Here is a 21,603-nt window from a genome sequence, read left to right as displayed (position 1 = left end):
GTCTACCTTTTCGCTAAATCATAGAGCGAGACCACCACCACCACTACCACAGCTGCTTTATAATCATCAAGCACTAGTTCCATAAAGCTCAAAAATTACTTGTTACAGCATGTTGGTGTCACCCATGGATCCAAAAGTTTTGGATTTTAAATATAACCCTATGCTGAGTTGGACCATCAATGCTTTTTCATCTTTTTCCCTCTTGTTCGATATCACACAAAGATGGTTCATTTATTGACTATAGCAGCCACTGCCATTCTCGCTGCCATTGCACACGCTAAAAACTTAAACGACGTTGATCCTAAAGCCGTTACCTCCTTTAAAGACGGTGCTTTGTAAGTAGTTTATGCAAATGACACGTCAGCATGTATATACCCACACATATGTGATAGTGTTGTAGAGTATTATAGTCCTGATTGCACTCATTGTACTGCATTTGGTAAGAGAGTGCTTAGAGGTAGTATTGGGCAAGCCTAACATTATCAACAGAGCCTAAATGGGATCAGCTCGTAAAGGATCGTCAAAGCATCGCTACATTTGCCAGAGTCAACTGTGCCAAACACAAAAAGTTCTGCACGGACATGGGAATTTCGCGTATTCCTACACTTCAATCAAACTACAACGGTGGTGAATGGAAGCAATACGTGGGCGATTTCTCGATTGATACCGTAGACAAATTCATCAGAGACAGCGAAATCAAGCGCAATGAGCATGGTAAAAATGTCGAATTGACTGAATCCTCTCAGTTAAAGACCATCATTGACAGCAAAGAGCCTTGGTTTGTCAAATTCTACGCTCCCTGGTGTACCCATTGTAAGCACCTTGCCCCTACATGGGAGAAGCTGGCCAAAAAATTGCAAGGCAAGGTCAATGTTGCTGAAGTGAACTGCGAAGACAACAAAGGTAAGCGGGAAGAGAGACGTGATGAGAGGATGCCATGCTTATCATGTCCTCCAATACAGCACTGTGCCAAGAATACAAAATTGCCGGCCTACCCACTCTCAACTAGTAAGTATGAAACAGCATTGGAGCCAGCCATTGGCACTAACAGCGTATTTGCTAGTTTTGTGCATGGAGCCACACTGAAATACACCGGTGAGAGAAAGTTGGAAAAATTACTGGATTATGCTCTTGATATGTCTGGCTCTCCTGTGCACAATGTCGATACAGACAGTGACTTGGAGACACTTCTCAAGGCAAATGATGTCAACTTGGTCTATGTCCGCGATCCCAAGAAGGATACTCATCAATTACCTCTCTTGGAGAAGTTTGCACCTGAATTCATGGAACACATCCCCTTTTACACCACCACCGACCACAAAACTGCCATGCGCTTCAACTTGAAAGAATCTGATCTCCCCGCTGCTGTCATTGTCAAGGACGGCAATTACCACGTCTTTAGTGATGCTGATATTCAGAACATTGTGCCTTGGATCCACAAGGAGCGTCATCCTCTTGTTACTCGTGTCTTGCCTCACAACTCGAATGCTATTTTGAAGGGCAAGGAAGTGGTTGTGCTTGGTATCACTAAACCAGACGACGCTGATTCCGAGTTCAAGTTGCGTGAAATGGCTAAGATCTACAGGGATGAACATAGCGGTAAGGATATTACTTTTGCTCTCTTGGACGGTGAGCTTTGGGGCAACTACATCTACCGTGCGTTTGGCATCCACAGCCACAAGTTACCTACCATCATCGTCTTGGATCCCAAGAACCAAGTCTACTACGATAGTCACGCCAACAAGGCCAAGTTTGTTTTGAACAATCCAGATGACATTCTGAAATCCATCCAGAATTTGGAAAAACTGACTGGTATCTCAACAGCTGCTTCCAAGACCATGGGTGCGTTGGATAGATTCTTTATCAGCTTTGGAGACCATTGGATTCTTTGGACCACCGTTCTCTTTGGTGCATTGACTGGTGTTTATTGGTTCTTGGTCAGAGATGAGCCTACGCCCATTACTCCTGCAGAGATCAGAGCACAAGCCAAGAAGGAAGTTGAACAAAGAAACCAAGAAAAGAGACTTCAAGAGGTCAATGCTGACAAGACAACCGCTGTAGTCGAAAAAACCACTGCTGTTGTTGAGAAGGATGATTAAAGCATTTTGTTGTATATAATGATTCGTATTAAAATTGATTTTTAAGATTTCAATGATAGTAATACATATTACAAGTTTATTCATCGTTTACGACAACGTCTACAATACCATTCTTCTACTTGATCACTTTCTGCAATACCAACACAATCGCCATGAAACCAGGTGCTGCAACCATCACAAGCAATCATGAACGTACCATAGTCAACTCGAGGATTCTCGCAAATACATCGAATTTCTTCTGTCGACGTATGGCCGCCAGCTGAATTGCCAAAGTTTGATGTAGAGAAAACAAATGGACGTTGCTGAGTAGTAGTAGTAGCAGTAGTAGTAGTAGTAGTGGCATTGAAAGGTGTAGAGGTAGTGGCAAGAGATGTACCTGCGGATCGTTGAGGGTTGGGTGGCAAGAGATTTTGCTGGCCGTGGAGCTGCTGATGACGGGTAGTGTGGTTCTTTTCCAACTTGACAGGCACAGTGGATGTTGTATCGTACGAGGACGAAGCGGGAGAAGAGGAGGAAGATGCTGCCGCTGCTGCCGCTGCTGCTACTGAGGGTAGTTGTGATATATGCGTTGTCAACTTGGTGTATTTGGATGCTTTGGGTTTCTCAGGAGCATGATGTGATTGTTGTTGTTGCTCTGGAGGCTTGATCTTGAATCTGATCTTGGGTGTGCTAGGAGAAGGCACGTTCTCTTCATTCAAGCCGGAGAATGACTGATTGGCATGTTGAGAGAAATTTAGCATGAGGTTTGGGGTCTTTTTGTGCTTCTTTTTCTTTTCTATTGAAGGGTCTTTTGTGGAAGAGGAGGATGCTGACGAGAAGGAAGACAGCGAAATAGGACCTGTCTTGGCAGGTATCTGTGCATGGAGTGGTTGCTGTGATGAGGAGGAGGATGGTTGTGGCTGCTGCACGGATGACAAGGGCAATGATGGAATGGCGGACGTAGTTGTTGTAGATGGCGACGTGGACGACGAGCTGCTAGGCAATGCTGAGATGGTCTCGGCATTGGGATTCTCTTTCATTTGTTCCAGCATCTTTTGTCGTTCCAGCGCCTGTTGTTGTTCTGCAAGCATTCGCTTCTTTTTGATGATATACTTGCTATCACCTGTTTTGATGGCATTGATATCCACACTATGTTTGCTAATAGTATGATTTGACAGTGCAGACATGGAAGAAGAACCAGGTGCGCCTCCTCGGGCCAGCTTGTTTAGCTTCTTCATACCAGCCTTCTTTGAGGAAGCACCACCAGCTAGGACAGCCAACATGCTTGCTGATCTGGACAAGCGTGAGCCATCAGGCGAAGTAGGCATGGATCCAGGAGATCCATACTCAAATCCATTCAAACCTGCAGAAGTGGGTGTAGCAGGCGCAGTGCCATTTGTGGTGGTGGCAACGTCAATCAATAAATTGGGAGCGGTCAATTTCGAAATGACCAAAGGTTCAGCTACATGGCGAACGAGTTCATCAAATACGCCAGAGTCATGATTGAATAAATAGTTGCCGGGAGCTGCTGCATTTTGAGTTTGTGCCATGAACAACTCATCTCTGCCACTCAATCCCTCGCCCAACTTGTAATCTGGTGTCTTCATATGTTCCAAAGCTTCTGTCAACGGTGCAATAGCAGCTTTCTTTCGTTTGTGTGCTGATTCTTCCTCGTCCGCATCACTGCGCTTCGTTCCAGGTTTGATCAGTAGAGAAAGAGGCTTTTGTTGTGGCTGCTGTGGTTGCTGTGGTTGTTCTTCATTCTCTTGCGCCAAACTCGAGTCTTCATAGGGTATAATATGAGTAAAAGGGTTCTCAATGGGCTTCTTTCTCTTCTTTACAATCACTGGCAGTGGCAAGGACTCTCCTGAAGCCTGCTGTTGTAATTGTTGTTGTTGCTTTTGTTCTTCCAAGAGCTGTTGTTTCTGTAAAAGAACCTTGTCCACCTCGTCCATGACTGTATCTTCTTTGATCTCGGGGAATGGTGGAAAGTAAGAAGGCACGTAGTCGGGCAAAGCAGCAGCGTGAGGTGGTGATGCTGGCGATTCATCCATAGGCGAGGATGACTCTGGCGAGGGTATATCAAACTCTGGAACATCACCAAATTTATATTCAATCATGTCTTCAAAACTAGGCTTTCCGCCATTCACCACACCTAAATCCAAATGAGTAGCTATCAACAGATACTCAAATGAGGAAGCTTACCTTGTAATAATCTGCCTGGGTCTGACTGCGCTGACCAGCAGGGTGACAGAGCCTTACCCTCATCCTCAAGCCATACTTTCAGAGTTTTTGCATCCAGTGATACATCCTCCAATGCTTCTACAAGATCTCTTGGTGTTCCTAATGTTCTGCCATTTAGATTGGCGTAAGCTGACACTGTTGATCCCAAAAGCTCAATGTACTGGCCAAAAATGTCGGTGAGTGTATCGATAGAATGGCTGTTGGCTGCTTCGAATCCAGCACTCTGGATAATTTGTTGTGTAGCTGTTTTCAGTATGGAATGGCATACATTATCAGTCATGGTGGCAATAGTAATTGATACAAAAGAGAAGAAAGAAAGATCCCCAACGCGCTTGAGAACATAAATGTTTCTTTGCAATGTACATCCTAATGTGACGTCAATTAATGAATGTCAAAAAAAATACTGCTCGAGATTTCTCCTCTTATCCATCTTTCTCTTCCTTAATATGTCTTCTACTCAAGATCTTGTACCCGACTCTGAGACACTCTGTGTTAGCAACGACCCTCACCATCCCGCCAACTTGATTCCCGAGTTATGTCGTCTGTTCTATCAATTAGGCTGGGTGACAGGTACTGGGGGCGGTATCAGTATCAGAAATGGGTGAGAACCATCTATTACCAAAGTCTATATCAAATCGCTCATCCTTACTCATAGCGATCATGTCTACATTGCTCCTTCAGGTGTTCAAAAGGAGAGAATGGAAGCTGCTCAACTTTTTGTCATGAACTACCATGATCGTACACTATTAAGAAAGCCCTTGGTATTGAAGCCATCTGCCTGTACACCTTTGTTTTACAATGCTTACAGCATGCGTCAAGCTGGTGCCTGTATCCACACGCACTCTCAAAATGCTGTCATGGCTACGTTGTTGTATTCAGGAGAGACATTTGAAATCTCGCATCAAGAAATGATCAAGGGCATCCGTATTGGATCTACCAAGAACAACTTGCGCTATTTTGACAAGCTGGTGGTGCCTATCGTGGAGAATACACCTGAAGAAGAGGATTTGACCGATAGAATGGCTGCTGTAAGTTGTTGTTGGTCTGCGCTCCATAGTTTTTTGTGCTGAACTTGTATATAGGCCATGGAGAAGTACCCTGATACCAATGCTGTGCTTGTGCGTAGACATGGCGTCTACGTTTGGGGTGGTAAGATTGCTTGAATCACTGCAAGATCAGGCTGGAAAACTAACAGGCTGTGTATCTATCTTAGAATCTTGGGAGAAGGCAAAGACCATGACTGAATGTTATGATTATCTCTTTGAAATTGCCGTCAAGATGAAGTCTATTGGGATCGATCCTGCTGTGAAGCCTGCTAGCGAACCTGATTACGAATAAACATTGCATATGCTATATGAATTCCTCATTATCTCTATTGATTGCACCATCACAGAATTCAGCGACGCACGTATTTCAAATTGTCGGGAAAGGATCAGATATTCAAGGGCAAAAAGCGGTGAACATGGTTTTTTGAGCATTCCTAGGCCAATACAGTGAAGCCACCGTATGTAAAGATTGTATTCAGAAGGTCGGGTTGTGAGAGATCCTAAACACAAGTAAGCAAATGCTATCAGGCTTTTTTTTTCCCAGTGAAAAACGCTTTAGGACGATTTGCAGCTTGTATAATGGCAAAAAAAAACAGAGAAATCACTCACGAGTATAAACAAGTTTAGCCTAGTTTTCACAAAATACAGCACGGAGCCAGTGGTATCGTCTGAAATAGACATGTAAGTGCATCGAGGACTTGGTGCACTGAATGGCTGGCTTTTGAGACGCCCTGGATACACAAATCGTGTGTGTAACTGTTACAGCACGATGAAATCCAGAAAATTCAATCTGATCTATTCTACAGGATGATCAAAATAGGGCAGCTTGCATATGTCATATGAATAAGATGTTGGTTTAGTCATTGTGTTTGCTTGGTCCAATGCTGGAATTAATATACATTCGTTGACAGTGGGGCGATCTTTAAACAGTTGAACCTATGAACAATGAAGGAATTATCTACAAATCACTTTCAAATCATGATATCTGTATAGTTTCAGCCGATTTTTATTTGATTTCAGCGCGAAAAGAGTGCCAGCAAATCAGACACCAAGAATGGGGATGGTGGGCACTTGCTCGGAGATCTTCGTTTGTAATAGCCAACCCTATCTTTGGAAAATACTACTTAAACTGAACCAATTACACCAAAAAAAAAAGAAGTTGCGATTGTGCATCATTCTCGTCATAAAGATTCTGCGACACAAATGAAATTTCAGAAAAGCACAGACTCGTATCCATGTGAGAGATTATGCAATGCTGACAAACATCTGTGAATCACTGACAACTAAAGATCAACAGCACATGGATCATGGAATATACAACATTCGAGGTTAAAGCAGCAAAACGCTGCTCTTCGGGTGATTGTTTATACCTTTGCAAAAACGTGGAAATAAGAATTGCAACCATGGCGTGAGTAATCGCGATTTAAGAAAGAGTCTAAAAGACTGTAGTAAAAGTGCCTGTTGGTTGGATTTCTTTACGAGCGTCCATTTTGTATGTCAAAGCTAAAAGTATATATCTAGCAAAGCCCTCTTTTCTTTTGGATCCAAATGTTACAAACAATGATGCTATGATACAATCATTGCTTTATTTTTGGTGGCAGTATAGACTCTTTATCTAACTATTTGATTACTAAAATAAGCTCTTTTCGTCCCTGTGGATATCAGTTCGTAGCACAAATCATAGCAAAAACCAAGCCAATAAATGCCGATTTTCAGTCCATGCATGAAAACGAGTAGCTGGCTGGCTTGGGTTCGTGCTTGATGTATTGGAAATAAATGGTCTGTAGACTGGTTGTAACGAATAAATGGTTGTAGACTGGTTACAGTAGATTTACAGATATAATAAATATCGCCTTTTGGAGCTCTTTTTCCTTCCTGTTTCTTTCTGTTTGTATTCCCAAAAACCAAATTCTACCGTTTTCATCCAATTTTTCTACTTTTGACCATTGAACAAGATGGAACATCAAAATGAACACCCTCCTGGTATTCCAGGAGGAGAAAGAGTTGTTGGAGGTGCTGCCAACAGCGAGAATACAGACTACGTTTTAACACCTAAAGAACGCCGTCGTTTGGCACTTGAAGAGGTACAGTATATACTATGATGACATGCTTTTTTCCCCCTTATCCTAATGCAATTGCCATTATAGATCGATAACGCTAAATTCGGCTGGTTCCATATTCGTGCTTGTATCGTATCTGGTGTAGGTTTCTTTACAGATGCCTATGATATCTTTGCTATCAATCTGGTCTCTACCATGATTGGTTATGTCTACTGGCAAGAGTCAGGCAACAAGACGCCCTACAATGTCGATACAGCTATCAAAGTGTCATGTTCAGTAGGCACTGTTATTGGTCAACTTCTATTCGGTTATCTTGCTGATCATGTGGGTCGTAAGAGAATGTACGGTGTCGAGCTCATGATTATCATTATCGGTACAGTGGGCCAAACCTTGGTAGGTAACTCGCCTGCTGTTTCTTTCTGGGCAGTCATTACCTTCTGGCGTATCCTTGTTGGTATCGGAATTGGTGGTGATTACCCACTCTCCTCTGTCATTACCGCCGAATTTGCTACTACCAAACGTCGTGGTGCCATGATGTCTGCTGTGTTTGCCATGCAAGGTATTGGCCAAGTTACTGCTGGTATTGTTGGTCTGGTCGTCACTGCTGCTTTCAAGAGTGCCATTGAATACGATCAAGCCTATCTCGATTACGTTTGGAGAATTGTCATTGGTATTGGTGCTATTCCTGGTGTTTGTGCTCTCTACTACCGTTTGACAATCCCTGAAACCCCTCGTTACACCATGGATATCGAAAACAAGTTTGAAAAGGGCATTTCTGATGCCAAGGCCTTTATTGAAAAGGGTGCTGCCTCTGGTGACTACACTGAAGAAACAGCTGTCCAAGTCGTCCATGACGGACCTCCCAAGGCCACCTGGAAGGATTTCTGCCAGCACTTTGGTCAATGGAAGTACGGCAGAGTGCTCTTTGGTACTGCCTACTCTTGGTTTGCTCTTGACGTTGCTTGGTACGGCCTCGGTTTGAACAACTCTATCATTCTCAACAATATTGGCTTTGCTGGTGGACCTGATGCCTACAAGTAAGTCGAATGAAAACTGTCTTCTAGAAGCATGATTTATTAATGACATTTGTGTTTAGTGCCGTTTTCCGCACGTGTGTGGGTAACGTTATCATCAACTTGCTTGGGTCTGTTCCCGGTTACTGGATCTCTGTCTTCACCATTGATAAAATGGGCCGCAAAACCATTCAAATTATGGGTTTCACCATGCTCACCATCATGTTTGTCATTCTTGGTTTTGGTTACGATGCCATTATTCAGAAATCTGTTCCTCTGTTCATTGTCTTGTATACCATTACACAAATCTTCTTTAATTGGGGCCCCAATACCACTACTTTTGTCGTACCTGGCGAGTGCTATCCTACTCGTTATAGATCAACTGCGCACGGCATTTCCGCAGCCTCTGGTAAGATTGGTGCCATTGTTGCTCAAGTCGGATTTGGCTTGCTAAAGGACATTGGTGGCCCAAACAAATGGATCAACCATCTGTTGCAAATCTTTGCCTTCTTCATGCTCACTGGTATCTTTTCGTCCTTCTTGATCAACGAAACCAAGGGCAAATCACTAGAAGAGCTCTCTGGCGACTATGGAGATGACTTCAAGACTGCTCCTGCCGCCGTTGCCGCAAGTTCCCATGATGAGAGTGCGGTTGACAACAAGCTTGATTCAAATAAGCTTTCTTATTAATTTGCGTAAATTTCTTTCTGTCACACCCTAAGCTTATATATTCTAATAAAAATATCCCAAACGCCGATTTATTTATATATAAATACATGTTGTGTATTACATTTCTCATTTAAATGCTTGATTTGAGCCATTCTTTTGGCAGTGAAATTAGGATAGATTAAAATGTGTGCTTACGAGCTGTTGGCAAACAGTGATGAATGACAGGAGCCTTTTTGCTCACTAGTAGCGCCATCTCCTTTTCTTGGTCATAAGCAACACCCAAAATAGCTCTTTATATTTGGGAAAAGCGAACCCCCCCCCCATTTGGACTGAAACAAAATCAGCCAGAAATATCTCAGTTAAAGAAGTTTTGCAAGACACCATTCCCTTTCTTCCTTTTCTTTCCCCCTTTTGATCAAGCATCAAACATCGAAATTGCACTCGAGGCATTCAGTACATCTTAAATGACTTTAGGTCAATCGTCTTCCAACCCTAATTCACCTCAAAAGTCGCCGGATTCGAGTGCTTTTCAGTGGCCTCCAGTAGCAGCTCCATCTTCTTCCAGCAGTGATATATCAGTCAAGGAAATCATTGACAAATACCATCCTAACAACAACGAATTGCTCAAACATGCTCTGATTGCTAAATCTGAAGAGGACAAGGTACGCCTGTTGTGACTCACCATCACCAAGAAACTTCTAATATTAACTTTGTATTGTATATATATATATAGAGATTAACGGCTCAGGACGTTTTGAAAACGGAACAAGCAAGACTCTATCTACGTCAAATGGATATTGAATTGATCAAGGAGCAATCCAAATTGGCTGCTAGACAACTGCCATTGCACCCTGTCTACGCTTCTCCACAACAACAACAGCAACAACAACAGCAACAGCCTTATGCTTATTATGGTCTTGCTCCTGTGCAACAACAGGTATTGGCGCGTATCACCGGTGGTTCATCAGCAACACCATCAAAACATCACCACCAACCACCTCACACTAGTATACCACATTCTCAGCAACAACAGCAACAACAGCAACAACCCTATTATCAACAGCCATCTTCAAAGGAATACGGTTACTACAATCAGCCTCCACCGTCTCCTGGTGTGTATCCCCATTCTGCTCATCCGCTTTGTCCTCCTGATAATAGATTAAACCCTTCTGTTCTTCCAGCACCACGTCATTATCAATCTCAATCTCACCTTTTACCTACACCTTCCTCTCAACAGCCTACGACGCCCATCTCGCCTGGTGGAGGAGGTAATACAAATGACGATTTCAAATCAAGAAAAAGAAGCCATGCTTCCATTTTGCATGAGGAGGACAAGCTATCTCATAATAAAGTGATGGAAGCCTTGAAAGCAAAGATACAAAGAGGAAGTGGCTCACCACTCGCCACGACGGCTCCTAGCTCGGCTTTTCGTCCACATGGAGACAAGAGACAGCGCACCCTGCCGAAACCTAATACGACAACATCATCAGAGGTGCCACCGATTTTGACACATCCTCCTCAGCACCACCATCATCACCACACCCCTCCTCCTTCCACACCGTCTCCTCGCTCTGCAAAGCCTATTCTTCCGCCTATAGATACCAATGTAGGTCGTATGCCTACAAAGAATTTGCCCTCTCATCCACCGCCTCCTTTGTCGCCTATGAAGACCTCTAGCCCACCACATGCCGCTATATCCTCTATTCGCTCAAGTCATGCATATAACAAAGACGCCAACCCAAACCATCATCCGCATAACAGCTCTCCTTGCTCTTCCTCGTCTACTACTTCTCCTACCCATACTGCTAATACTAATACTTCAACAACATTGCCCTCCATTTCTGACCATCAAAAATAAAGTTTTTTTCTTCTTTTTGGCTTGTTTGAGCCGAGGCAAGATTATTCAAGTGTGGTTATTTTTATACCATTGTGTCTTTTAGATTCGTTTTATCATGGAGGCGATTGTAAATTTCTTCAAGCCAGGCGCAATTCATCCGGAACTGATGCGAGAAGATGTTCGGTCCAGTGCGAATCTGATCTCTGTTCTTTTCCAATGCCATGATCATAAATCGTTGTTGCAACATAAAAGAATGAAGAATTACGCTTTTTGATGCTTTACAAAAAATGTCTATGCGTTTACCAGATAAAGGTGGATGGCCATGTTTTAGATTTATGGTTTACTGCTGCCTTTCAACGCAGATCCGTCCCCCCTAAAACCTTACACAGGTAGTGTATTATGTTATGAATCACTCAACAAAATGAGCCCTTTTTCCAAATGATGATCGAATTTCGGAGATGGCTTTCAGATACACAATGCGCTGGTTGCAAGAAATGTCTTTTACAGAAGAGTATACTGTATATACTTGTAGGGCACGGACTAATTGGCATGCGACGTTACCAAGGGAACAATACCTGAATGGCTTGAGAGACTACCAACTGTAAGCCCAAAAATCAGTGATTCAGCTGATGCAGATATGGAGATGACGTTGGAAATACAAAACCTGTAGTATGCCATGTAAATTTCGCAATGGCTAATGCTTCTTCGCAAAGGTACATCACATCCAATGTTCAAAGTATTATGTATGTTATGTACACATCAATTGCTACTTAATGACAGAATTATTATAAACTATAGAGTAATGTTTTTTAATAATTGCTTGTTCTTCTTCCTGACTTGCCGTTGCATGATTTCTATCGCAAATCTTTAAATAACCAGCTTGTGGTTATGCGATGATAGCAGTATGTCTTACCAGCTGGCTCCATGCTTAAAAGGTGGATTACGCATTTCAAGATCTTCCACTCTCAATTCCATGTCCACATCCTCGTTTCCAATAGCATAGATAACGCGTTTCAAGGCGTCAGAATCAGCAACTATTGTAACCAAGTCGCCTGGTTAATTCAACGACAGTAAAGGTATCTCTGACGCACATAACTTGAAGGGGATCAGTTATTGACGTGAAGTCAGTGAGGCTCCTCTTTGTAAAACGGTTCAACCTGAATAGTAGTAAAAGCATGAGCTATACTTTGGAATCATCGCTCGCTAGCTTTTCTCTACTCGGTTTTTGCTTCTCTTTTGATTTCTCTTTGAATCTTAAATTAAAATTCGCTCTGAAAATAGCATGTCTCTATACCAGTTTTCTGCCACAATGATGTTGGTGCAAGCCAAATTTGCGTAGCTAGCATGGTTGCTGAGAAGTTGATGATTTTAGAAAATGGTGTATTTTGAGCGCTCAATGGAGGTGCATCCTTTCTCTATTGTTAGAGCTGCAGAACTATACGTTCCTCCATAAACTTCTCGAAACTACATGACTGAGGATACGTTCACTGTATTGGGGTCAAGGTTTTAATTATCAAAAAGACTCTAAAGATATATCTTACGGAATATCTGCAATAACGGTTGTATGTTTGAGGCAACATCAGTAATTTGCATCTAGCTGCACTCACAAAATGCCGCTGTGCTGAAATATAATATGATCTCACATTTCATTCATTGACTTAGCAATATTTAGTTATAGGCACAGATAACAACCATCCTAAACTTAATTAAACAAGCCTATATTACATATCGGGTTTGATATGTAAGTCCTCCATTATTTCTTCAAACAATCCCTAATGCCATTGAACACAACACACGTACCAATCGACATTTCCCTAATCAGTAAAAAGCGATAAAGAATTTATGACTCCGATTTCGGAGTTTTGAATTGCTTTGAAAACCCGCTCTAGCCTAAACGATGGTGCAATTGAAATTTGCGTAGGTAGCATGGTTGTTGAGAAAAGGGAGATTTTAGAAAGTAGTTCATTTTTGTTAAGCACAAAGAATAAAAGGATTATTATTTGTAGCTTATAAAAAATGTTCGATATTACAAAAACAAGAAAAGACTTATTTGAATAAGATCAGACACAAAAACTAAAGATTTATTGATGAAGACAAGAGTTATTCTATTTATACTAAGTTCTGAATGCCAAAGTAGCAATTTATCTTGTACAACGCTTATCACATCTGGTGAACCTCAGTATTTAGATAGCTGAGATGCACTTCAATTATCATAGCTTGTCCATGTTATTGCACAACACAGACATATCTGCCCATCAAGAATACCTTAATCTTTATAGACAGTTGTAGCCCTTCTGGCACAACAATTATGAATGTGGGATGTATTATGTGTAGTGAAAGTTGTAGAAGAAACTTTTTTTGACTAGGAAATGTTTGATGTGGGGTTATAGAAGATGATGGCAATGAGTAATGACGAAAAATGTTCCAAATTGAAGTGAACTAGACTAGATTCCCATCATAAACAAAGCCCAAAATAAATGTCATCTCAATCAAACCATGCTACCATCAGCAGATAAGCATGCATAATAATAGTATTAGCATGATGATAGCAAGGGTTAAATGAGAGATGACAGATACTAAAGTAAATGTCAAGGGTATTGTAATGTGTTGTAACATAAATATACCTAAAAAGGATACAGGCTCAACAATAAAGAGCTATTCTTTACGCATGATTCAAAAACCATATATTGAAATACCGTTCTTGATCCATCAGATCAACAACTAAATGACCCAACAAAAATATATAAAGTAATGGAATCACTGGCAACTACTAAACTGCTGCCAGATAAGAGATATAAACCAAATAATATAAACAGAGACGTAGAATATACATTTTATTGCACATTATCCTAATTTCAAATAAAGAAGGATTTTAACAGTATTCTATTTGCTTTTTTAACCCCTTTTTTACTGCACAAATGACCGATTTTCAAAGGGCCATATCTCTGAATTTTACTAAGCGAACAAGAGCTTCAAGTTTAATAGCTTCGGTTTCTTTTTCAATTCTTTATACGATGGTATGGTTATTATAGATATATAAAAAAAATTGAATATCCCCTGCTTGTAGCTCATAAAATATATGATTTTGAGCAAATTTATGAAGGGAACATACATCTGGTACTTGAAACCCTTATATTAAAATGGATGTAACATAGAGCTATTGAATGGTCTATGCTTTGTGCGAGTCCAGTGAGTATTTGTCGAGATATGGTCAAAAAAGGGTATTGTGGAATTTGAGGCTTGATAGACTAAAATTCACGGAAAAAAAAAGAATACAGTAGTCGCTCTATATAAGGCCGTCCTATATAAGGCTATGCGGGGAATAAGGCTGAAATTTTTCAGGTTTTTTTTTTTACCAGCTATTTAGCCTTAATAGCCTAATTTTATATAAGGCTACAGATTCTAAAAATTTTAGCCTTATTTCATAGTGGTGATCGCTGAGATTGAATTTAAGGCCAATCAGATAATAAAAAATATATAGCTTTTATTGAAAAATAACACATTTAAACAAAATAATCACGTAAATCTGTTTGATTTTTCTCTGCTACTTCCTCCGATCTGATATCGTTCAGATTCCTACGGATAGTTTTCAGCATAGACTTTTCTTTTTCATCCATTGGGATGGTATGGTACAAGATAGTTTCATACGCATGCTTCAACTTCTCTCTTATCTCCTTCGTATCAACATCGTAAATCTCTACTGGTTCTTCCTCTACCTCAAGCTCTTGTGATCCATGGGTAACATCATCGCCATCCTCAAATTCAACAATCACGGGATTAAAAACGATTGCATCAGACTCATCTGCATTTAGATCCAAGTCGTTTACTTCAGTTACCAATTGAACCCCATCATTACTTCTGTTTCCAGGAAGTTCAGGGATGATTTCGTTCAACTGGCTGACTAGATCATCGTCTAAAGGTAGCTCGAAAGATGGGAGTACATCCTCCGAGTCGACTCTCTGTCTCTGAGCAAACTTAAAATCAAGGATCTTCGTATGATCCCAGCAATTTTGGATTGTTTGAGGCTTAACTTTGATCCAAGAATCAGCAAGAAAATACAGAGCATCCACCTCATCCATTCTGTATTCCTCGGTAAGATCAAGGCTTACCCCAGCAAGATACTTGTTCACTGCCCTGTAGTATTGGTGCCAACGAAACTGAGCCTTGAAGTTCGCAATGATTCCTATCGAGTGTGTGATTAGAGATGAGTACGTATATCAATGAAATTTGTTGATTTACCGGCATCCAAAGGCTGCAACTTGCTTGTTGTGTTTGCTGGAAGGAAAATCAACTTAATATTGCTGAATTCTTCTTTCAATTTATGCACTGAAGCATTGTCAACCAAGAGAGCAACTTTTCTTCCGGCGTAAACGAAAGACGCATTCAAACGTTTTACGTACTTCCTAAAGATGTCGGTGTTCATCCATGCATTGGGAGATGAATGGTACTCCACGTAATGGGATTGCCCGATGTTGGTGGTTCTTCTGTACAAAGCAGGTTTTTTGTTTGCTGCCTTTGGTGTCTTTCGTTTCCCAATTACAATGGGGTGCCCTTTATAGGATCCATCATAGTTGGTGATTAGTCCAACTGTGAATCGGTTCTTGCTTTTCCTTGAACCACCTAAAGGTTCCTGACAAATGGTGCGAGTTGGTTGTTGCTCGTAGTATAAGCCAGTTTCATCAAAGTTGAGAATATCTTTGGGATCATATGGCTCCAACAATTCTTCAATCTTTCTGAGTTCTTCGACAATCTTAGATGATGTTAAGTCGACTGAGCTTTTTTCACCATATAAATGTCTTGACTTGACACCAATTCTCTTGAAAACATCGGTTAGCCATCCATCGGAGAAATGGATTTGCTTATTCTTTGGCAATTCATGCATGCGGTACTTTCTGTGTGCGACTACTTTTGCAAAAGCTGCAATAGTTCCACGATTGACAGGAAGAGATTTTGCATTCATGGCTTGAATGTACTCCAAAATGTCATTGTCCAATTGTGGCATCGTCAAGGCTCTGCTGCTTTTTCCCTTCAAATTTCCTCCTTCGTAAGCTTTGATCACCTTGTCCTGTGAATTCAAGACGTTCGATACAGTTTTTTGCTTGACTGAGTGATGAAGGTTGAATTCCTTTTGAGCCCATTGACCGAGTTGCATTTGCGTCAGATTAGGAAAGTGCATGTTGTGCATAATAATGCGATACTTTTGCTCGATTGTGAGGCGATCTCTTGATCTTTGATTAAGGCACATGATAGGATATTACGTTCAATAGAAGTAAAATAAACAGATAAATGAATGTTACTGGGGAGGTATCAAGTTGATTTATTTGATCAACTATTATAGTAATAGATTCTACGCGCACGACTTTTTTGACAGAAGTCACGCGCGCCAGTTAAGGCTATGCGGGCAATAAGGCTAAAAAAACCTCGCCAAAAAAGTAGCCTTATATAGAGCGACTACTGTAAAAAAACAGTAATGTCAACTTGATAAAGGTATATTTTATTATCAAACTGACAGGTGTAAAGTAAACTGAAGTCTCTCTACTGGCCAGGTAGATGATCCTTCTTATATACTATAACAATGGATAAAAGTTCTATTAATTAGATTGACAAATAAGTCAACTCAGATCAACTAATGTCTAATCATGCTAAAAGACAACTCCAGCAAGCTAATCATGATTTAGCTCTGTCTGGATGAATAATTAGACTCTCATCCGAAGTACCCTGATCTATCCTTTCCATAAGGATAATTAATATCGATCTAGTAGCATGTATCCGATAGGTACAGTCTTCTTAGTCTATATTAATAGTACATATCTGAGTGTATATCGCTAAGCATACATCTTTAGCATGTATCTGGATATATGGCATGTCTATAGCATATCGTATGCATGTCTATAGCATGTCTCATATATAGTACAAGTCTGTAGTACATAAAGTATCTGTAGCTAGTATCACGGATATAAGCATGTGTCTTATAGCGTGGATCATGAAGTGCACATCTGAAGCAACAAGCTCATATTGCATTAATCTTGGTGCCTATCCAGATATGGTAAACATCCGTAGTCAATGTCGGAATACAAGTATAAGTCTATAGTGCCATCCATGTCCGTGGTGCCATCTATAGCCTATATCTTATATAGTATGAATCTTATAGTACTAGCGTATCTGAAGTCCATATCTTCTCATGATCATAGTATAAATCGATATCGTACATCTAATCCAGTGTACATACAGTTTATATCTAAATCTGGTAACTGGATGAACTGTCGGAATGCAGATCATAGTGGATGTATTCCACAGATACAGCTTATTTACATATGCTCCATATGTGCATAGTTTATTACTGAATTCAATCTACGACATTATGATTCAGGAACAGTTATATTATGTGTGAATACAACAATATTAACCTGTTGATTTCAAGTTATCAATAGATATCTAACATGATGGAGAATCTTGCTTTCAAGGTTAGATAGTTGTAGGTTGTTTTATTTTTGAATAACTACTTCTCCAATTTAAAGTATGTATATTCCCCTGCTTAAAAATGACATCTCCAATATCCGTTCAATTGCCAACTTAACCTAGATTCTCCATTAATTAAATTTTGTTCCCCTGTGTTTGCTTTGCAAAATGAAACCTTGCTTGGTTATATGCGATGCTTTCTTTCAATAGTCAATTTTTTGACCCCCCAAGATTAGAATTTACAGAGGCAAAAGTACGTTTTTTTTTTATTATTTATTGCCACGGATACATCTATGTGGTTCTCAAGTCTATAAAATAAGCCTAGGGCGTAGTATGGCTAATAGAAATGCGCAAAATAGATTATATGTGCGCCACTACAGCAAACGTTGGCTCTGAGCGGTCGTTTTCGACAATTTTGCTGCTGGGGTGACCTATCGGGCGTTACAGATCTAAGAGAACTGATTGTTACAGTTTCAAGTAAAATCTCAAGGAATAGATTACTTTTGGGTTTATAAAACGAATAATGTTATAGGTAAATTAATACATATCTTGTAGATGTCCCTTTGAAAATCATCAAAAATATGAAAAACCAGCTTGTTTGAATACAAGCGTTGACAATGCTATCCAGAGTGATACCATTGAAGCGTCTTTCAATTCTGTACAAACTTACTATGCACGGAGGACAACAACTGTTATTGAGAAAGGTACGTTAAAGCGATCAAATGGTCCAAGCATCGGGTATATCGCTGTTGAGTTAACAGAAACTCGCGGTTCTCAACAGATCTAAAACTTCAATGACAGTTCGAGAATGGTGTCCCAGCCAAATGTGTGGTCAATGTTGAACTCATAGTTCGCCCTAACCTGCTTGATAATTTGCTGATATAAAATTTTGATGGGTACTTGACATGTTGTTGAGTATGCTTCTAAGACTAGATAAATGTCGCTTGTTTTGATCTACTCCATTAAGCCTTCAGGGTATACACATTTTCCCCGCATAAAATATGCCATCGCCATCGTATTAGCAACTTTACAAACCAAGTTTTTTCAGTAGCCAAAAATGCTTTGTTTAATATTGATCCACAGCATATCCTACTTTTGTGGGGTTCTGTTTTATATCTCATTAGGCGGCTTGAGATGGACTGCCGAAAGACTATTGAGTCCGATGTCAACGAGAACAGTTAAACAGTGTACTCAGCAATCACATTAGCCAATGGATACATCTAGTGGTAAAAGCTATAGCAAGCAAACTGTGCGTATACTGCATACTGAACCGGAGATGATGAATTCAGAGTCGACTTAAATGTTGTGCATACATCTAATGTCTGAGATGTAATACAATGAAGGAATGTGGTGTAAGAAATGGCTGTTGCTTTCATGAGCGTTTTGATAATAGATAATTTTCAAAATGGATGCTTCATGTGAGCAAAACTTAGGCCATGCTCAATAAATAATTCTCAAAAGACATTCAACATTGTGATAGCTAAATCAATGCATTAGTGGATGGCATGCCTTGAGATCCAGCACAAATTGCAAGCCTGTGTTCAATTCATCGTAGCCTAGACAAGCAAGACAGCCCAATTTCCGTTAATTCAGAAAAGAGGGTCTAGGACATCCTTCCGCTTTGGCGGCCTACAGAGGTATCTCGCAATCAAGTGTCTCATTCTCCACAGCAATGCCAATTCTTTGTGACCTTTCTGTTTTGGAAGAGCTATTTAAATGTCCAAAAAGGAAAGAAATGCATTTGGTTTATTTTTCTCTCTTGTTCATAACTGCAACAAAAAAAATGGGATTCCTCGACGAACTCAAATCGCGTAATTTCTCTCTCTATGCTCAATGGTAACTAAACCGAACTAGCATGTCATACAGCTGTCTCATTCTTTCGTTTGTATATAGGCTTGGTGTCATTTCGATTGCTTGTAAGAACAACTCCCAAGTGTATTATCCCACATGGATGTTGACCAAGAATTTCTCTTAGTATTGATCGCTCTTGGCGTTGTTACATTAACAAGCAATCCCATCTTTGCCATCATTGGATGGTAAGCATTCAGCTAGGCATCATGGCAATGACACGTACTGACCAGCTCTCTCTCTTTCAGGGTGATAGCTTTCATTCTGTTCTTTGTGGAAGTACCTCTTTGTACAAAATTTTGTCCCACCAGCCCTCGCTTGTAAGTTTAAATTAAGGTTAAATAGTGATTAATGAGAAATGCTGATACAAAATATTGTCGTATAGTGATAGTTTCATTGCTCGATTTGAGAATGCTTACTTCCGTGGAGCCGTTTACATCATGTAAGGATAATTTGTTTGGATTGAGAGGGAGTATTGATGGATCCCACTTGTAGCTTTTCTGTCATTATGTTTTTATCCACCATCATCAATACAACCGTCTTGGTTGTGCCTGCTGTTACGTTATTGCTCACATTTATATCTTACGGTAAGCCTGGATTGGATGATGTTATAAATACACATGGACTGACACAGTGCCTGGGTTTCATAGTGATTGCAGCTCTCAAGAAGCAACCCTATGCAAGTACCAAGATTTTGGGTGGTACTGGTGTCGATAATGTTGTTTAGGTTCACTAAAGAAGGAAATGTTGGCAAGCATCCGGATCTAGTAGTAATATCCAAATAATAAAAGAAGGGTGTTTGAAGACAATGAAACAGGAGTTGGATGCTATCGTCAAGGTGATTTCGTATCTTTGGGTGGTTTGGGTGATCAGTTTAAACCTATTGATGTGTAAACATTTCAATTTTACCAGATGTAACTTTAAAAACTTGAGCAGTTACACATGGACTACACACTTTTTCATTCGTTTAATAGGTTGCCATTCATGTATCCTGCAATAGATGACCTCTCAAACCAAACTACAGTGGACTCGTAATAGTTTACAATTGACTTTACCAAGAAAACTCGTCATTTGGTATTAGACTCACCAAGGTGTTTGGAAATTTGAAAGAGTCATTGTCTTGAAAGGCTGTCGTACAACCTTTGTACCCATTCGTTGGAAGCCACTCTGTTTGTTTGTTATGTTAACATGGCTCTGTTCAAATGAACATAACAAAGATACCGAGAATACAATATGTATGTGTTAAATTGCCTACAAGGATCGATTCAATTCAAAAGAAGATCATTCTAAAGAAGCCTTCACTGCTGCTGCTTCACTATGCAAACCATCTGGCTTCTTTATCAACTGGTGCTTTGCACATTGTTTAATATCGAGGATTCGTCCCTGAAGCCTGGGGTAATATACACAACGTGAATTGAGCTCCGTTTTTCGTTCTCTAGCATTAGACTCTCGCATGCCGTTAATCTTAAATTAACGAGGGGATACGCTATTAGCTTACATTGAGTTTTCATTGGAAATGAGGCATTAGGTAAGAGATCGCCCATGTTTCAGAATAATAAAACTTATTAATCCCTAAAATCATGCTCACAAAGAACAACCCTCAAGAACCACATCACTGATCTGCTTCAACACAGAAAACTTGATTCACATCAGTAAATACACACAAATGTAAGTTTATGTATTAAATATTAAAATGATATCCTTTGGTCGAAATTTACAATTCATCAAATTGACGTGCCAACTCATCCAACTCGGACTTGGCGCCGTTGTACTTCTCAAGAAGCTCCTCATAGTATTGCTCCTTTTCAGCCAATTCAGCCTCGAGGCTGACAACTTTGCGATCAGCATCCTCAGCCTTTGCTTCAGCCGCGTTGTATCTAGTGTGGAACATGAGACACAGATAATCTAATATAGATGTATAACAACTTACTCGGCAGAGACAGTTTGTAATTTAGCTTCGGTTTTATCCAATTGTTCCTCCAAATTCTTTGCACGGATTTGAATAGATAAAAGCTCATGATCCTTGCTGGTGTGTTCATGTTCAAGTTGCTTGATCTTGGCCTCATATTCTTCAGCGAGAGCGTTGGCTTGTTCAGCTTCAGCACGAAGACTAGCAAGTTTCTTTTCATGTGGATCAATATCGAAGATCCTCTCTCCTCTCTTTTTGCAGTAAAAGCTGATAGCTTACCTCTTTAACTCTTTCCATTTTGTGTATATAGTTTTCTTTTTCTTGTAAAAAAAGTGGAAAGAAAAAGAGAAGAAAGGAGGTGTAGGAAAGGGGGCTACGTGTAATAGATTGGCGAAAAAAGACGGAGGTTTATTCATATTTATAAAAGCCAATGATGATCA

General features: G+C 40.3%; 8 protein-coding genes across 8 annotated transcripts; 5 read left to right on the top strand and 3 right to left on the bottom strand.

The window, feature by feature from the left end:
• Window positions 1-222: 222 nt before the first annotated feature.
• TMS1 (Membrane protein tms1) lies at window positions 223-2,099 on the top strand (the record flags this gene model as incomplete). Its single annotated transcript, XM_064826777.1, has 5 exons — window positions 223-335; window positions 393-439; window positions 490-903; window positions 963-1,008; window positions 1,064-2,099. The coding sequence occupies 5 exons, from the start codon at window positions 223-225 to the stop codon at window positions 2,097-2,099; spliced, it is 1,656 nt and encodes a 551-aa protein (XP_064675834.1).
• An 80-nt stretch (window positions 2,100-2,179) lies between these two features.
• ATC70_007517 (uncharacterized protein) lies at window positions 2,180-4,602 on the bottom strand (the record flags this gene model as incomplete). Its single annotated transcript, XM_064826776.1, has 2 exons — window positions 2,180-4,233; window positions 4,284-4,602. 2 exons carry the CDS (start codon window positions 4,600-4,602, stop codon window positions 2,180-2,182), a joined length of 2,373 nt encoding a protein of 790 aa, XP_064675833.1.
• A 166-nt stretch (window positions 4,603-4,768) lies between these two features.
• Window positions 4,769-5,660, top strand: ATC70_007516 (uncharacterized protein; the record flags this gene model as incomplete). The annotated part of the gene is made up of 4 exons (XM_064826775.1): window positions 4,769-4,923; window positions 4,978-5,350; window positions 5,405-5,471; window positions 5,536-5,660. 4 exons carry the CDS (start codon window positions 4,769-4,771, stop codon window positions 5,658-5,660), a joined length of 720 nt encoding a protein of 239 aa, XP_064675832.1.
• A 1,663-nt stretch (window positions 5,661-7,323) lies between these two features.
• FET3_2 (ferroxidase fet3) lies at window positions 7,324-9,131 on the top strand (the record flags this gene model as incomplete). Its single annotated transcript, XM_064826774.1, has 3 exons — window positions 7,324-7,452; window positions 7,516-8,465; window positions 8,525-9,131. 3 exons carry the CDS (start codon window positions 7,324-7,326, stop codon window positions 9,129-9,131), a joined length of 1,686 nt encoding a protein of 561 aa, XP_064675831.1.
• A 443-nt stretch (window positions 9,132-9,574) lies between these two features.
• On the top strand, window positions 9,575-10,968 carry FTR1_2 (high-affinity iron permease; the record flags this gene model as incomplete). The annotated part of the gene is made up of 2 exons (XM_064826773.1): window positions 9,575-9,772; window positions 9,844-10,968. 2 exons carry the CDS (start codon window positions 9,575-9,577, stop codon window positions 10,966-10,968), a joined length of 1,323 nt encoding a protein of 440 aa, XP_064675830.1.
• A 3,482-nt stretch (window positions 10,969-14,450) lies between these two features.
• On the bottom strand, window positions 14,451-16,192 carry ATC70_007513 (uncharacterized protein; the record flags this gene model as incomplete). Its single annotated transcript, XM_064826772.1, has 2 exons — window positions 14,451-15,130; window positions 15,187-16,192. The coding sequence occupies 2 exons, from the start codon at window positions 16,190-16,192 to the stop codon at window positions 14,451-14,453; spliced, it is 1,686 nt and encodes a 561-aa protein (XP_064675829.1).
• A 2,997-nt stretch (window positions 16,193-19,189) lies between these two features.
• Window positions 19,190-19,981, top strand: ATC70_007512 (uncharacterized protein; the record flags this gene model as incomplete). The annotated part of the gene is made up of 7 exons (XM_064826771.1): window positions 19,190-19,242; window positions 19,300-19,322; window positions 19,382-19,442; window positions 19,503-19,574; window positions 19,640-19,696; window positions 19,750-19,841; window positions 19,905-19,981. The coding sequence occupies 7 exons, from the start codon at window positions 19,190-19,192 to the stop codon at window positions 19,979-19,981; spliced, it is 435 nt and encodes a 144-aa protein (XP_064675828.1).
• A 987-nt stretch (window positions 19,982-20,968) lies between these two features.
• Window positions 20,969-21,460, bottom strand: ATC70_007511 (uncharacterized protein; the record flags this gene model as incomplete). The annotated part of the gene is made up of 3 exons (XM_064826770.1): window positions 20,969-21,131; window positions 21,185-21,375; window positions 21,443-21,460. 3 exons carry the CDS (start codon window positions 21,458-21,460, stop codon window positions 20,969-20,971), a joined length of 372 nt encoding a protein of 123 aa, XP_064675827.1.
• Window positions 21,461-21,603: the final 143 nt, after the last annotated feature.

Source organism: Mucor velutinosus (assembly GCF_035048745.1).
Source record: "Mucor velutinosus strain NIH1002 chromosome Unknown tig00001553, whole genome shotgun sequence".
Classification (NCBI taxonomy): Eukaryota; Fungi; Mucoromycota; class Mucoromycetes; order Mucorales; family Mucoraceae; genus Mucor; species Mucor velutinosus.
The sequence above is the reverse complement of the archived record's forward strand: the minus strand, read 5'-3'. Positions and strand labels throughout refer to the sequence as shown.